The sequence below is a fragment of the Rhineura floridana genome, chromosome 18 (assembly GCF_030035675.1).
Source record: "Rhineura floridana isolate rRhiFlo1 chromosome 18, rRhiFlo1.hap2, whole genome shotgun sequence".
Taxonomy (NCBI): domain Eukaryota; kingdom Metazoa; phylum Chordata; class Lepidosauria; order Squamata; family Rhineuridae; genus Rhineura; species Rhineura floridana.
Window position 1 is genome coordinate 19,633,918 of NC_084497.1, and position 17,444 is coordinate 19,651,361.

The 17,444-nt window shown below is 47.9% G+C and overlaps 1 protein-coding gene across 3 annotated transcripts; it reads left to right on the forward strand.

Annotated features, from left to right (window-relative positions):
• The first annotated feature begins 35 nt into the window (after positions 1–35).
• Positions 36–12,050, forward strand: LOC133372465 (zinc finger MYM-type protein 1-like). 3 transcript variants are annotated; one of them, XM_061601116.1, is made up of 5 exons: positions 53–237; positions 545–609; positions 1,209–1,264; positions 2,510–4,604; positions 10,944–12,050. In XM_061601116.1, exon 4 carries the CDS (start codon positions 2,511–2,513, stop codon positions 4,563–4,565), a length of 2,055 nt encoding a protein of 684 aa, XP_061457100.1. In that variant the 5' UTR covers positions 53–237; positions 545–609; positions 1,209–1,264; position 2,510; the 3' UTR covers positions 4,566–4,604; positions 10,944–12,050. The 3 variants fall into 3 exon arrangements, 2 of the variants coding, with proteins under 2 accessions (XP_061457101.1, XP_061457100.1); XR_009759494.1 differs by lacking the exon at positions 2,510–4,604 and having other exon boundaries at positions 36–237; XM_061601117.1 differs by lacking the exon at positions 1,209–1,264 and having other exon boundaries at positions 52–237.
• Positions 12,051–17,444: the final 5,394 nt, after the last annotated feature.

The following is a 17,444-nucleotide window of genomic DNA, read 5'->3' on the forward strand; positions in this document are numbered from 1 at the left end:
TAAAAAGGGCGGATCTGGGTGCGGAAGTTTCATGAACTGCCTCCTCAATGGTCCCTGTGATTGTCAATCTGAGTGCCTCCGTCTTTTGATTGGACAAGTGTTTCTTCAGTGCAGAGAAATGCAAAAGGGGATGGGCACATGCCCTGAGGCACCCTCTGGATAAATCCTGCCATTGACAAAGGCTCACGCGGCTGATTTAACCAGGACGTCCCCGGCTGACATTCAATCTCTGTCCAGGTGGGACCTGCAGCGATGTGCTGCGTTGAGAATGGTGCTCTGCACATGTTCAAAGGGACTCTCTTCTCCCAGAGTTCCAGGAGCTAAAAACAGGGTTAGATTAAGACATACTGTGGCCCTAAACTGGAAATGAGCATTGGCCAGGATTCCCTCCTCTGCCCAGCCTACAAGGGGAGGGCGATGAGGGCCAGGTCCGCCCTACAGGAGGAGGAGGAGGAGGAATAGAAGCTGGGTGTGTGTGGATGGGAGGGACGTGGTCTTGTTTCAGCCCCCTTTTCCATCTCCTCCTCTTCCTTTTCCTCCTCAGCGCGCCAAAGACGAGTCTGCTGTTTGGAAAGGCTGCTGAGTTCCTTTGCATCCTTCCCAACCCAGGTAAAGCCCAGGAGGAATTGATTGGGGGTGGAGGGAGGTGTTGAATTTTGGGAGTGGATTGTAGCTCAGTGGTAGATCACCTGCTTTGCACGCCGAAGGTCCCAGGTTCAATCCCCAATGGCATCTCCAGGTAGGGCGGGGAGAAACTCCCTGCCTGGAATCCTGGACAACTGCTGCCAGTCAGTGTCAACAATACCGAGCTAGACGGTATAAGGCAGCTTCCTCTGTTCCTATCCTTAGAGCAGCCAAGGGCTGACTTCTAGCTGCAGTTTCTTGTTTTCTTTTCTTTTTTAAAACTGGACTACCCAAATATGCACCCTGTGTTTTTGTATTGTTTTTTCTCATTTTATTTTTCCAGAAAATCCACGCTTGTGTGGTCCCCCTCATGGTCATCACAGTTAGTCTCTGTTAGCTTTCCTCTTTCAACAGCCCTCTTAAGTAGAGATCTGTCCCAGTTTGCAACTGTATCAGAATTGTTTTAGTTAGGCGTTAGCTCCCCCTGGGCAACTTTGGGAGGAAGGACAGACTAGAAATGTAATAAATAAATAAACTTTAAATGCAACAAGTCACTGACCCCTTAATTTTTTATTATTTTACAGGATTGGGTGAGCAGCCCTGTTGAACATACTCCTGTCTTGCTGTTATTGTTAAGCAGGTACGACATAGCTGTGCACCGTGATTCTAGCCAATCACTCACTTTGTGATTTTTCTTATTGTTTTACAGCAGGGATCGCCAATGTGGCACCCATGGGTGCAACAGCACCTTGAGGCCTTTCCCAGAGACCCACAGCGCCTCTGAGCTTTATCTATTCATCACTGCTTCCTTGGTCATAGGCACTGAGAGCAGTAACCTTATCCTCCCTGCCCCCAAAAAAGTACATAGAGCTGAAGGAGAAAGCATGGCCCTCTTTCTCACTTCCTTTCATCTCTATGTGCTTTTCAAGGCTCAGGATTAATTCTACCAGATTCAACTTTTACCCAGATCCCTTGGAAAAATAAAGTATTTATGTGTGTGCTTGCTTTCTGTCTCTTTTTTTTTATCAGAGGGTGGCGGTGGGAAATAACCAGAAAGGGTGACACCCATGACCCTTTTCCATCTGGGTGGAAGAGTGGGATATTAATTTAATAAATAAATAAATCATAAACGTGCCTAAGAAGTTTGGCAACCCCTTGTGTTACAGGACTGAGAGAGACAGCAGTCTTGCTGAACATATTGTATCTTGCTGTTATGACTGAACAGCTTTGATATAGTGTCCTAATGCCCATGTTAGACAGCATAAATCAGGAGTGGGGAATCTTGGGCCGGGAGTGGAATGCGGCCCTCCAGGCCTTTCTCTTTGGCCCTTCGAATGTTCTCCAGGTCATTTGCTGGCCTTGCATCATACCTTGAGTATTTATTCCTGGTTGCAGTGTGTCCTTGAACTCTAATCATGCCTGTTTGCCTTTTAGAGATGAATTATCTCTAAAATCTCAGTATCAAATATTTAAACATTTATTGAAGGAAAACAGACCATTGAATAATATCTTTTTAAAAATGTCTTATCGGTTGTTAAAGGTTTGTATTGAGATATCACAGGAAAATTGAAAGGTTTATGTAACAGGATGTGTGGCATTATATGGTATTCTTACTATTATTTTGTATTATCTTTTTGAGTTTATTTCTTAGAAATTTAAGAAAAGAAAAGAAACTAGTCTTCTGCACAAGGCTAAAATTTACATGTGTTGCTCCTCCCACTTTTGTCTCTGGTCCCACCCACCACTGACATGTGGCCCTTGGAAAGTTGCCCAGGAGTGAATGTGGCCCACAGGCTGAAAAAGTTTCCCCATTCTAGCGTCAACCTTATATAGTGCCAAATCATCCACAATTTGTGTGTCTTTTTTTTTTTTTTTAATGGTACAGGATGAATACAGTCGAAGCCCTCCAGGCAACCTCATTCTCCAGCCGATCCTTGGAGGACAAGTTAAAAATCAAGGAACTGGGACCAGACAAGCCACCGCTGGTGATGCCACAAGCTGCAAGTGGCAGAGGGAAACAGTACACGAGGAAGTTCTCCCTGGAGTGGTACGAAAAGAAGAGATGGCTCTGTGGCAGTTCCTCCAAAGACGCCTTGTTCTGCTTCCCGTGTCTGTTGTTTGGGGGTGAGAGGACCTGGACCCAGGTTGGAGTCAGGGATGTGAAGCATCTTGCGGAGAAGATCAAGACGCACGAGGCTTCAAAGGCTCACATCGACTGCTCCTTTCAGCTAGCAATGTTGCGTCCACCGAGCCCTGCGGCGCACCGGGTTGAGGATTCTGTGAAGCGCAACCCAGAGGTAGAGAACAACAGGTACGTCCTTTGGAAAATCATTGACTGCATCCGATTCTGTGGTGCTTTCGACCTAGCGCTGCGTGGCCACGACGAGACCGAAAATCCGGGCATGTTCATCAGCGGTCTTGTAAGCCTGATGGCATCTGTTGACGTCGCCTTGGAGCTGCAGCTGCAGAGCGTGCCCATGTTCAGAGACCTGTCGAAGAACCTCCTGAATGAGCTGCTTGACTGCATGTTCACGGTAGTGAGAGATCACATTAAACAGCAGCTGAAGAGGGCTGAGTATGCCGCTGTTGAAGTTGATGATGTCGGCGATGTTGCCGGCCACGTCCAAAACGTACTGATTTTGTGGTACATTGATGAAGAGGGCTCGCTGGTGGAACGTTTCTACGGATTCACGCAGATGAAAGACTCTCGGCCCGAGACTTTCGCTGCGTTCCTGCTTCAGCAGCTGGCGGTGCTTTTTCCAGAGGAGGAGGACAAGAGCAAAGTCATCGCTCAGAGCTACGATGGGGCGAGCGTGATGCGCAGTGAGCCCATGGGAGTGCAGAAGAGAATCAGGAACGTATTCCCCAGCGCCCACTATGTTCACTGCTACGCGCAGGACTTGGATTTGATCATCCAACAAGCCACGTCCCAGATCAAAGAAGTGAGAGTCTTCTTTTCAGAACTTTCGAGGATGGCAGCGTTCTTTGCTGGGAGCCAGAAAAGGAAGGAAGCGCTGGAAACTTCAGTGAAAAGAAAACTCTTCAACATCCAAACTGTAGAACTGGTGTTTGAGAAGAGATGGGAAGTCATTCGTTTTTTTCAGACGATTGCAGACTGGGAGTCTGATCAAGCCGCAATCCTTGAGGCTAAGGGATTTCTGGAAATTCTGGAAAGAGACCGTGCCTTCCTATACCTGTTGTCGCTGTTCTACAAAATAATGGTTTGTGTGCATATCCTCAACAGCGAACTCCAGGAGGCAGCCACCGATTCAGGAGCAGTGAGGAGAGCGACCTCGGATTTTGTGAAAGCTATTGGTTCAATCCGAGAGTCAGTTAGAGGCTTGTTCTGTGAGTTGCCTCCAGAATCTCAGCTACCCAGAGACAAATCTAAGGAGATCCTGGTGGAAATGGCATCCGAAGTCTGCGGCATCGTCATCGCACATATGAACGAGCGGTTTGCTTTCACCAGTCACTTATCGGCTGTGATGCTGCTCACGGGGACGTTGTTTCCAGAACACCACAAGAGATTCCCAATAGAGGCGTTTCATGAAGTTGTAGAGGCTTATCCAACGCTGGAGAAGGAACGATTCAGGTCAGAGCTGTCAGTCCTATATGTCAGGCAAGAATGGTACGGCTGCGCAGACCCCTCCATGCTCCTGAACGTGATTTTGGAACAGAATCTGAAGTCAGTTTTCGAGGAAGCGGTAAAGTTGATGAAGATCCTTACCACTACCCCCATGCCAATGACAGAAGCGCAGCGGGCATCCTCGTCCCTGCAGAAGGTAAAGACTTTCCTGAGGAACACCGTGGTGGAAGACCAGCTCAGTGCTCTGGCGATGCTGTCGCTTGAGAAGCAGATGATTCCAGACATCCCAGACTTTAACAGCAGGACCATTGAAGTTTTTGCCAACCTCAAAGAACGCCAGGCAGACTTTCTCTAGAAGACCTGAGAAGAAACGCTGCTTCAAACACCTGAACAGGTGATGTTTCGGGTTAGGTGTGGGAGGGGGGCACAACTTTTGTCCCAGCAAAGAAGGAACTGTAGCAGGCAGGTCTCCTTCTGGATCAGAACGGTTTGATCAGGGTTGAAATGTTTTTTGACCCAAGGGCCGCAGTCCTCTCTGGATCATCTTCCAGGGGCCACATGTCAGTGGTGCATGGGGCCAGAGGCAAAGTAGGAAGGAGCAATGAATGTATATTTTATCTTTGTACGGTAGATTCTGCACACATTCGCACACCCCTCTCTATCCTCCATCCAGGAAAGCGAGACATGGACATATTCCAACCAGTTTCTTTAAAAAAACAAAACAAAACACCAGGGTGCAAAGCAGGGCCAATGAGAGCGGGTCACCTGGGAAGAGTTCTGAGGGCCAGACAGAGAAGCCTGCAGGGCCATATTTGTCGGAAGGCAGAGCTGGGGTCCCAATCCCGGGGAGCTGGATCCCGGAGAGTTGGGAGAAGAGTATTCGGATGGATGGCAGAGGGAAGGGGGAGGAACTTCCCCCCTTTGGAGCGAAGACGAAACAGAGGAACTGCCAGTGATAAGGTCGCTTAGCAACGGGGAGCCTGAGCCCTCCCTGGACATTCTCACACCTCCCCCTCTTTCAGGCTCAGAGCAAGAGGGGGAAAAGGGAGGGCTGCTTACAGCCGAAAAGCGGGGAGGCAGTTTACCATCAGCCCCTCCCCTATCCCCCATCCTGGAATCGGAAACTTCAGAAGAGGAGGGGGTGATGCTTCCCCCCTCACCGCGCACACGCAGACAGCTGAAAAGACAGGAGAGAAGGGGGGGAAGGCGGGCAGTACCTGAGGGGCAGTTAAGGAGGAGCGAAAGATTGCGTGCCTGTTTGGCCCCTTCTTAAAGAACAGGCGGGAAGAAGTCCCTTGCTCTGTCAACTTTCTCCCAATGCCGCAGGACCTGTATCCCTGTATTGATTCATGAGAAAACACAGTCTTTGTTTGGACATTACCCTAATAAAACACGAATTAACTACAATCGTTGGTCTGGTTCCTGAGTCACATCCTGGGCCTGACAGCTTGACAGAGCCACCTAAATCACCCTCAACGCTCTCTTCACTTGACTGGGACAAGATGTCAAAGGGAGCAGCGGGGGGGACGAACCCCACTTCTGAGACGGAAGAAGTGGAACTCCTGAGGACTAAGGTAGCTGATTTGCAGACGGATGTTCAAGCCCTGCTAGCAGCAGTCAAGGCGCTGAAGACGGATAATCAAACCTTGAAGGCCACGATAGACCAGATGCGAACAGCCCCTCCAGCTGCCGTAGTAAAGGTTCCCATTGGATTGCCCCCAAAATACGCGGGACAAAGTGATCAGTTGGCAACCTTCGTGGCTCAATGTGAGTTATATCTGGATGTCAGGCACACGGAATTTCCAGACGATGGGGCTAAAGTAGCTTTCGTGATTAGCCTCCTGGAGGGAGAAGCTGCAAAATGGGTGACTCCGTATCTCGTGAGAAAGGATACTGTCTTAGGAAGGTACAGAGGATTTATACAGGAGATGACCGAGATGTTTCAAGACCCGCAAAGGACTGAAACAGTAGCGCGGCAACTAGGCGCTCTGAAGCAAGCTAAAGGGACTGTTGCCGACTACACTAACGCTTTTAAAATTCTGTCCCAGGAAACTGGTTACAATGACGCCGCCCTGATGTTTATGTACCGGAGTGGATTAAATGCTGAAATCCTGGATGAGTTGGCCAGGACCTCCCCCCCCGCTGACCTACCAGGGCTCATCCGGCTATGCCTACAGATAGATCACCGGATGGAAGGAAGGCGCCTGGAAAGGAAGCAGGAGGTCCCAAGATACTCAGCCTCGGCATCCCGCAACAAGACCCTTCCCACTACAGGGATGGCAGGTAATGCAACTGAGGGACAGGGAGGGGCTAGGCCAAGACTGTCAGAAGAAGAAAAGGAAAGACGACGCCGGGAACGTTTATGCTTTTATTGTTCAAAGCCGGGCCATGTGGCCAGAGACTGTGGACTGAAAGGGGGAAAGCCGAGCCATCGGGAAACTAGAACACCCAGTCCATGTGCAGGCCGGTGGACTGGGGACAGCGTTGTATAAAGGCCCCCCAACGATCCAACCTCCCTCAAAGGGGGTGTTGGTCTTGCCTATTCGGATTACAACTTCCAGAGGAGTGGTGTTTAATTCCACTGCCTTAATTGACAGTGGAGCCTCCACAAATTTTATTGATGCAAAGTTAGTCAAGCGTCATGGAATTTCCCGGTGGAAACTGGACGCTCCCCTAGCTGTGGAGACTATCGATGGGAGACCCCTGAAGTCAGGAGGGGTGACACAAGCCACGGAGGAAGTGAAACTTCAAATCCCTGGGCACGAAGAGTTCATTTCGCTATACGTGTCAGATCTCTCAAACTTTGAGGTGATTCTGGGAATGCCCTGGCTAGCAAAGCATGAACCCAAAATAAGTTGGAAGGAGGCGGTGGTGTGGTTCACCTCACAGTATTGCCAGGAGAACTGTCAACCTGAAGGAATCAAGAACACCTTAGCGGGGGCAGTGCAAGAGATCGAGCAAGTGACCCTGCCGCCAAAGTATGAAGAATTCAAAGATGTGTTTGATGAAAAAGAGGCAGAGACTTTACCCCCCCACCGCCCTTACGACTGTGCGATTGATCTAGTGCCAGGAGCCAGCATCCCATCAGGGAGAATCTACTCTCTCACAGAGAATGAGAGGGAGGCCCTGAAGGAATTCCTGGATAAAAACCTGAGGCGAGGATTCATACGCCCCTCACAATCCCCTGCTGGAGCGCCACTATTGTTTGTGAAAAAGAAGGGGGGGGACTCAGACCCTGTAACGACTATCGCGCATTGAACCAGATCACCATCCCCAACAGCTACCCGCTGCCCCTGATCTCAGAGTTGCTGGACCGACTGCGCTCTGCAAAAATCTTCACGAAGTTGGATTTGAGAGGAGCGTACAATCTGATCAGAATGAAGGAGGGAAATGAATGGAAAACAGGATTCTTGACCGCTTACGGACAGTATGAATACCTGGTCATGCCGTTCGGGCTTTGTGGAAGTCCAGGAATTTTTCAAAAATTCATGAACGTGTTTAGAGACTTGTTGGACACGTATGTAATCTGTTACTTAGATGATATCCTGGTGTTCTCAAAGAACCAGGAAGACCACGACCAGCATGTGAAGACAGTGTTGAAGAGACTGAGAGAAAATCACCTGTATGCTAAATTAGAGAAATGTGGATTTGACCTCAAGTCTCTAGACTTCCTTGGATATCGAATCTCAGCGGAAGGCGTGGAGATGGACCCAGGGAAAGTAAGCTGCATATTGGACTGGGGCCAACCTGTCACCAAAAAGGATGTACAACGGTTTTTGGGGTTTGCCAATTATTACAGAAAGTTCATTCCAGGGTTTTCCAAATTAACAGCTCCTCTGACTGACTGTTTAAGGGGGAAGAAGAAGTTTCAATGGACAGAGAACGCCACCGAGGCCTTTGAGGAGCTGAAGAGAAGGTTTGCTACTGAGCCCATTCTGCGCTTTGCTGATCTGAACCGCCCTTTCGTAGTGGAAGTAGATGCTTCAGATTTTGCCATCGGGGGGGTCCTGCTACAATTAGACCAAGAAGGGAAGGAGCTGCACCCCTGTGCATACTTCTCTCGGAAGTTAAAGCCTGCAGAGAAGAACTACACAGTTTGGGAGAAGGAGCTGCTGGCCATCAAGGACTCTTTTGAAAACTGGAGACAATACCTAGAGGGGACCTCTCATCGAATTGAAGTGCGCTCCGACCACAAGAATCTTGAAAGCCTCCAAACAGCCAGAAAGCTGAACCAGAGACAGATAAGATGGTCCCAGTTCTTCACTAGGTTTAACTTCCAGATTACTTACCATGCCCAAGCCAAAAACCAGAGAGCGGATGCCTTATCCAGACAGCCACAATACAAAGAAAGTGAATCCGAGGACCAGCCTCAGTACGTAATCCCGCCAGAGAAATTAACATTGGGAGTATGCCAGCCTTCATGGGAAGAGGAACTCAAAAAGGCACAACAAGAAGATGCAGACATGCTAAAATATCAGCAGGAGACGGGACAAGGTCAAGACTCAGAAGTAACCTTTCACTGGAGAAATGGACTGTTATGGTTCAAAACCGCCAGATATGTGCCAGAAGGGGAATTAAGGCTCAGAATCCTACGCGAGTGTCATGATTCCATCACAGCGGGACACTTTGGGATTTACAAGACCATTCAGAACGTGGCCAAGGACTTCTGGTGGCCTAAAATGCGTCGGGATATTGAGAGTTATGTAAAGTCCTGCTCTGTCTGTCTGCGGACAAAAACACAAACAGGGACACCAGCAGGACTGTTACAACCGTTGCCTGTCCCACACGAACCCTGGAAGGACCTCTCCATGGATTTTATAACTGATCTACCCAAGTCCCGAGGAATGACAGCCATCTTAGTAGTGGTGGATCTACTTACCAAAATGGCACACTTTCTTCCTTGTGCAGGGGCCTTAGAGGCTAAAGAAACGGCCAAGTTATTCATAAAAGAAGTCTACCGGCTGCATGGATTGCCAAACAGCGTAGTCTCAGACCGAGGAACTCAGTTCACAGCCAAATTTTGGAGAGCAATGTGGAAACAGTTGCAGACGGAATTAAAACTCTCCTCCGCCCATCACCCCCAGACAGATGGGCAGACGGAACGCTTGAACGCCGTTTTGGAAAGATATTTACGAAGTTATGTGTCCTATCAACAGACTGACTGGGTATCATATTTGCATTTTGCAGAGTTCGCCTACAACAATTCTCTGCACTCCAGCACTCAACAAACCCCATTCTTCGCTAATTATGGATTCCATCCTAAAGTCTTTCCAAGCAGCTCAGAAGGAATGCTGGTACCGGCAGCTGAGAACTTCCTTAAGGAATTGCAAGCGGCGCAACAGACACTGAAACAGCAGTTAAACGAAGCCAAAACGGAGTACAAGCGAGTTGCTGACCTGCACAGGAAGGAGCCCCCCCCCTTCAACCGGGAGACCAGGTATGGCTGTCCACCCGCTTCCTCCAGATGCCGGGCAAATGTAGAAAATTACAAGACAAGAGGGTGGGTCCTTTCGAAATAGAAACTCAAATCAATCCCGTGGCGTACCGACTGAAGCTGCCTGACACGTTTAAAATACATCCTGTGTTCCATCGATCCCTCTTAACGAAAGCCGCCCCTCCCAGTGAGTTACGGCCGGAGGAACCTCCCGGAGCTCCACTCCTGGTAAATGAGCAGCTTGAGTTTGAAGTTGAGGAGATCTTAGATTCCAGGATCAGACGCCACAAGCTGCAGTACTTGATTCACTGGAAAGGCTATGGGGTGGCTGACAGATCATGGGAAGATGCAGCTGATGTGCATGCTCCAGAATTGGTAAAACTTTTCCATCAACGTTTTCCCCACCGTCCCAAGCCAGACAAGGGGAGGGGGGCACAGCCTGGGAGGGGGGATGGTGTCGGAAGGCAGAGCTGGGGTCCCAATCCCGGGGAGCTGGATCCCGGAGAGTTGGGAGAAGAGTATTCGGATGGATGGCAGAGGGAAGGGGGAGGAACTTCCCCCCTTTGGAGCGAAGACGAAACAGAGGAACTGCCAGTGATAAGGTCGCTTAGCAACGGGGAGCCTGAGCCCTCCCTGGACATTCTCACACCTCCCCCTCTTTCAGGCTCAGAGCAAGAGGGGGAAAAGGGAGGGCTGCTTACAGCCGAAAAGCGGGGAGGCAGTTTACCATCAGCCCCTTCCCTATCCCCCATCCTGGAATCGGAAACTTCAGAAGAGGAGGGGGTGATGCTTCCCCCCTCACCGCGCACACGCAGACAGCTGAAAAGACAGGAGAGAAGGGGGGGAAGGCGGGCAGTACCTGAGGGGCAGTTAAGGAGGAGCGAAAGATTGCGTGCCTGTTTGGCCCCTTCTTAAAGAACAGGCGGGAAGAAGTCCCTTGCTCTGTCAACTTTCTCCCAATGCCGCAGGACCTGTATCCCTGTATTGATTCATGAGAAAACACAGTCTTTGTTTGGACATTACCCTAATAAAACACGAATTAACTACAATCGTTGGTCTGGTTCCTGAGTCACATCCTGGGCCTGACAATATTAGCCCTTGAGTTAGATGCTAAGTAGCTGCATGACTGTAATGCTTTAAGTGTCCCCTGGTCCTTTGCAAAGGAGGTGCAGAAATTCATAATCAGCCATTATTATGCTGGGCAGACAAAAGGTAATCCATTCTTTTAACTAGGTGGTGCATAGTGGTGGCAATTTCCCTTCCATGTGTGTTTATCTGTTTATCTCATTCTTTTTCCAGGTGGCTGAGACCACTCTGAAGGAAGTTGGTGAACCTCTGAGCTTTGCTAGAGCAGAACAAGGGAAACCTGCGGCCCTCCAGTTGATGGTGGCCTCCAATTCCCATCATCATCCCAGGCCATTGGCCTCGCCGGCTGGGGCTTATGAAAAGCTGGAGTCTTGGAGGGACACAGGTTTCCCTGCCCTGTCCTAGGTTGTGTCCTTTCTGGAGGTGCTGTTTCTACGGAGGAGCTGATCTCGCAACCACTGGCGGGTTTGTGTGTGGCAAAGAGAGCTGATGGACTTGCAAGGAACACATACGCGCTGATAGAAGAACAATGACCATGAGATGCCAGTGCTAAAGATCTATGCCATTTTCTCACCTAGAGAAGAGCTTAATCCAGGACCCAATTCCTTTCCCCCGTTTTTTTTAATACCATATCTATCTAGGTGATAAGTTTATACTTCTAGTGAACTCTGGCCAGGGAAAGCTTCTGCCCAAATAACTGTGTTGATCGTCTAAGGTTTGTGCTTGTGTTGGCTGCAAAAAGGCTTATGTGGCTGTCTCTTTGAAGTTCATATGTCTCTTAACCTTTGTGGTGCGTGGAGGAGCTGACTAGGTCCTATTGGGCCAATGGGGAAAGGAACGACTCTGAACGTTCCTGAGGTCCAGCCCAAATGCTGCTGCCAAAAAGTAAGCGGAATGGGCAGAAGAAAACAGAGCAAGAGATGGAAGATGTGTGACCTTTCAGATGTCATTGGAATCCAGGCAACACGGCCAATGGTCAGGCACGATGGAGTTGCAATTCAGGCTCCCCCACTCCCTGAACGATGAGCCTGAGGGTTGTATCCAACTGAGGGAAGATCCATGCCATACATTTAAAGCAATTCAATGCACTTTTAAAGCACATGGCTTCCCCTAAAGAATCCTGGGAACTCTTGTGTGTTAAAAGCAATATGACATTGCTTTACAGTGCAGTGGGTATTTGAAGTGAGATTGTGCTGAGTAGCGAACAGCCTTGGACAGAGCCACACCATACATTTAAAGCACACTTGATGCACATTTAAAGTCCGCATGACTTTCCCCCCAAAGAATCCTGGGAACTGTAGTTTGTTGAGGGTGGTGGGAGTTGTGGTTCTGGGGGGGGGATTACAATTCCCAGGATTCTTTGGGGGAAGGTGCTTTAAATGTGCGTGGAGACTGAGAGACATTAATTGAGCATCTCAGATCTGAACTTACAAGATCTGAACAGGGTGGTTCACGACAGATGCTTTTGAAGTTCACTGATTCATAGGGCCACCATAGTCGTAAATCGACTTGAAGGCACATAACAACTAGTAATATGACACGGACTGATGTCTTGCATATCTTTTGGATTCACTTCTGGGCAGGGAAGAGAAATCCTGTCACTTATGCTACCAGATCTGTCTGTTCAGGCATCTATATGCAAAATCTTTTCTTACATGTGTGCTCACGGAAACGCTGATGTCCATCACCAACACTTCTGGTATTTCTGTGATTCTGGAAAACATACCAGCAAAAGCCCCGGTCTGTTATTTGATTCCAGTGTTTGGTTGTCGTAGTTAGAAATGATGGGTGCTAAAGCAGGATATAAATTGTTGAAATCAATGAATCAATAATTTAACCACTGCTATATTTGATTGTACTATATATGTATATATACATGGCCTGAACCTGGAGGACAGTACCAGCATCATTGAGCTTCTGCAAAGGAAGCCCCTCTGAGCATTCCATCCTCACAGCTCTATAACTGCCACCTTGGTAACAGCATTTGTATGTTGGCAGCTGATGAAGGCGGAAGCTGAAACGTTTTGTTAATACAATAAAAACCTCTGTTTGGTTAATCACAATTACGTGTATATATATATATATATATATATAATAACTTGATTTATAACAGGAGCGGATAACCTTCAGTCTGGGGGTCAAAGGCAGCCCTCCAGGCCCCTTGGGACTCCGCCCAGACTCCTCCTCCACACCCCTCACTGGCTCTGCTCTGTACACTCCTTTAGTGATCTTACCTGGCTGGAACTGTCTCCCTGAACTGTGATTATGGCTGTTGCTTGCCTGGATGGGAGGTGGAGAGAGCTGTATCTGGTATGTGGTCCCCCAGAAGGCTGCCCACAGGGGAATATGGCCCTTGGGCTGAAAAACCTCGTGAGTTACAGAGGTGGGCACTAGCTTCCACTACAGTGGCTTTATCTTTGCCAGGCCATAGCTCGGTGGTGGAGCGCGGGCTTTGCAAGCAGAAGTCCTCAGGTTCAATTTCAGACATTTCCACTTTTAAAAGACACGAGGTAAAAATTGCAGGAAAATATATCTGCCTGCGGCCCTGGAGAGCCTTATGCAGTATGGCCCTAAATGGACAGATGTTTCTGCTCTAGAGCATCCTGTAAATGCTGCATGTTAATAAAGACATGTATGCATAAGATTACCGCACCTCATTTTTCATTGGAGGGGGGGATTGTGTGAAAATTATACCCTCTGTGAAAGATGCAGAAACACAGCCACCTTTGCAACCTGCATTTTCTTCTGTGGGGGTGTAATTTTCCTGTTGGGAGGTACATTCATGTGCTTCGGCAGTGATGGCCATCATCTTGGGCAATTTTAAAAGAGGATTAGGCAAAGTCATGGTGGGTAAGGCTATCACGGCTATCATCAAAAAGAAGAGAGAGACGCTCTGGTGCCAAGTGTAGATTCATTGAAATGCTCTACGCGTTTCGGAAATGCTTTCCTTCCACAGGTTAGTACAAGGTGGAGGAGTTTTTTAAGCCTTGTAATGGCAAATAGAAGATTCTGTGTAACTTAAGCCATACGTTATGGTTTTATAATATGTTAGTTCGGCGTCAGTGATTGGGGATGTATCATTGTTAATTAAAAAAAATGTAAACTTTTAAAAAATGATTTATATTGAATGTGGTCTTTGAAAATGTTATGCTTACGTTCATGACAGCTGTGTTGTCTCCATGACAATAATTTGGGTTTGCTTGAATGTTTTGAGCTCCTGAGGAAGGAAAGCATTTCTGAAATGCGTAGAGCATTGCAGTAAATCTACACTCGGCACCGGAGCTTGTCTCTTCCTTTTGATCTTAGTTTGGTGCTTTTCCCCTTTTTGTTCCTATCATGGCTATCAGGCATGATAGCTCTGCTCTGCCTCTATAGTTGTTGTTATTATTATTAGTTTATTTATACCTTGCCTTTTGGGCAAGGGCCCTCAAGGGGGCTTACAAAAACCACAAATATAAAATACAATATAAAAAATGCATCAATAAACAATACAAAATACAATCTGCAAAAATTAAATAACAGTACACATGATAGCTCTTCATGGTGGCTTTATCCGTGGTACCAGTAACTGCATTTTCTGTGTTAAAGTTGGAGGTGGTAGGCTTCTGAATGCCAGTTGCTGGAAACCGCAGGAGGGGAGAGTGCTCTTGTGCTCAGGACACGCATGCGGGCCTCCCATGGGCTGCTGGTTGGCCACTACGAACACTGAGGCTATACTAGATGGGCCACTGGCCTGATCCCGCAGGCTCTTCTGATGTTCTTACCCTTTCTGATAAATGACTTCCAAAGTTTAAATTGGTACAGTCGTTGCTGGGAGGCATATATAGCGTAAATCAGGGGTTCCCACATGGTGGCCCCTGGACCACCAGTCATCCGCAGCCTTTGTTCAGGTGGTCCGCAGTATGTCTCTAAAAATACAGTTTAAAATCATACAGCATCTAGTTCGGTGCACTCGAATGGCTGCAACTGGCAGAAAGATGATCAAGTGGTCTGCCAAGACCCTCGGCAATTTTCAAGTGGCCCCTGGGGGGGGGAGAAATTGAGAACCACCCACCAGTGAGGCATAAGTGAGTGTGTCAATGACAGGTTCCAGACACAAACAAACAAAAAGCCACTAGTCCATAGGGGAGGAGGGGGAAGGCGAAAAGGTAGTGGGGCAGGACACTTGAAGTCTGCCAAGTTATTACCGCCACACGAGTGAAAAATTGTGTGCATGCACCTTGAGCACTGGATCATTTAGAGCAGCCTCTGGCTAGCTTGGAAGAAATCGCAGGTAAAATGCGTCTTCCTCCTAGTGCGTCAAGTACGTGCCTGCCTGCCACTGTGCATCTGAGCCAGCGAAGGGGAGGGTGGGTTTCCCCCTTCTCCACTGAGAATTATAAGCTCTTCTCTGGGGATTGAAAACCCCGCCTGGAAAGAGGGAGAGGAGTGGACACAAGGCTTCATGCAGCCTGGAATTGATGTGGATCTGTGTTTTTTGAGTTGGAGACAGGCAGAGAAGCCAGTCTCTCCGTTGGTTCTTTCTTTCTGCCTCTGCTGATAACCCAAGACATCCAGAAGCAGACACAGCAAAGTGATTGGTCAAAGGTCCAAAGAGCATCCCTCCCCACCTCTTTACTCCTGCCTCTCCCATTCCTCTCTTCTGGCTCTGCAAAACCTTCAAGCCATGCCGACTGCGTAGGATGTATGTTTGCTTCTCTGTGCAGACTTCTGACTTGCTGAGGTAAGGGAGAAAAGTAGGGTTGCCAGGTTCAGGGCCTGAGACTGATCCTGTATCTTCAGGAGAAGAGAAAGTCAGCCAAGTGCAGGTGTTCTTGCAACTCTGTAATGGGAAAAACCACAAGGTGGAATTCTCCCTTCCCTCTGCACAACTGTTAAAGATACAGAAGACCTCTTGGTGGCCAGGCCCAGCCCCTGAACCTAGCAACCGTAGAGAGAAGGCAAGGCTTTTCCAAGTTTCCCCCTCTTCCTCTATTAAGTTGTTGACATTGGGGACCTGAAGAGAGGAGGGAGGACTTTGAAAAGTATGCCTCTCCCCACCACCACCACCACTTTCCACTTTAAGTTCTGGACATCGCCGACTTTCTTGGAGAAGACTTTCAGAACGCTTCCTTTGCATCTGGTGGGCCACCGTGAGGAAAGGAAGTTGGCCTAGATGGGCCACTGGCCTGATCCAGCAGGTTCTTCTTAGGTCCTGTACAGGGCTCCCTGGCCACTGAACAAAATGGGATTCTGGACCCCGGCCTTTTAGTCCAAGAGTTTGGGGCCCAGGCCTGTAGAAATACATTTGCCTAACATAATTTATGCATATACCTGCAGATTCAGAATCTAAATGTCACAGGAGGAAGCCAACTAGCCCTTGTATCTAAATCAACCCAGGAAAAAAAAAACCTCAGTTGATTTGCACCCTGCTACAGGTCACCTCACATCAGATCTTCTTCAATTCATTTATCAAATTGGCCTTTGATATCAAAAACATTATATGAAGAATAAAATTACTCCAAATGGACTTGAAAGAATCACCCATCGGTTACACTGCTTTTAACAATCTGCATACCCTCGGAGCTTGTTAACAAAGTCATATCCAAAGGTGAGATCCTGAAGTCAGCTATCACGGACTCTGGTGTTGTAAGCTGCCTGGAGACCTTTTAGTTAAAGGGCGACCACTAAACGCTGTAAAGAGATCAATAATCCAAAGCTATACTGTCTTGGTTTTCATGCATAGGAACTGTATGATATTTGCACCCTGTGTGAAAGACCAATGCTCAAGACTTTTTTCTGACTCATTTCTTACCTGGGGGTTCAATGTTCAACAGTGACCACAAGGGTGGTTCCCAAGGTGAAAATGAAGGTGGTACAGTCCTCTGCTTGAGGACTGTACCATCTTGCCATCTCAATATATGAATTGGCTTAGGAATATTTCCAAACTCACCTGCCCCTGCCTCCTCCCTTAATGATGTCATGGATGAAAACACATTCAGAATCCAGCTTCACACAGTTTGGCATACTTTATTGGCACAAAAATATCCAACTACAACATGGCATCTAAACAACAGTACGCTTCTGTTGTGTATTCTGCTTTATATTTGTTTCATTAATAAGTCATGGCATTAGGCTTCCGCTCTAGTGTTTTTAAGCACCCAGTTTTCCTCTTCCAGGACTGTGAATGGTTTTAGGCTCAGCACTGATGCGTCCCACTAACTTCTCTCTCTTTGCTCAATGCCAGCGTGGAAGACTCTCTGCTACACGTGAAAGTAGTTCCCCTAATTGCCAAGTGAACTGAAACTTCATTTTAGGGTCGATCTTTGAATGGTTTCTAGTTCAAGTTCATTCTTTCCGATATGTTTGTTTACTCTTTGGACCTTTGAGCTTAAATCTCCTACGTACTGGGAAAAACAAATTAAACCATTCACATTCCACTATGTGTTTGTGTGTGTTTTCTTAACATAGAAAGGTGCCTTGTGCTGAATCAGACTATTGGTCCATCTAGTTCAGTATTACCTGCCCTGACTGGCAGCGGCTCTCCAGGATTTCAGACCAGGGACATTCCCAGCCCTACCCTAAGAAGCCAGGAATTGAACCTGGCAACTTCTGCATGTAAAGCAGATGATCTGACCACAGAGCTACAGCCTTTCCCCCAAAAAGGAAGCTGACTTATACTGAGTCAGACCATTGGTCCATCTAGATCAGTACTGCCTACACTGACTGGCAGTG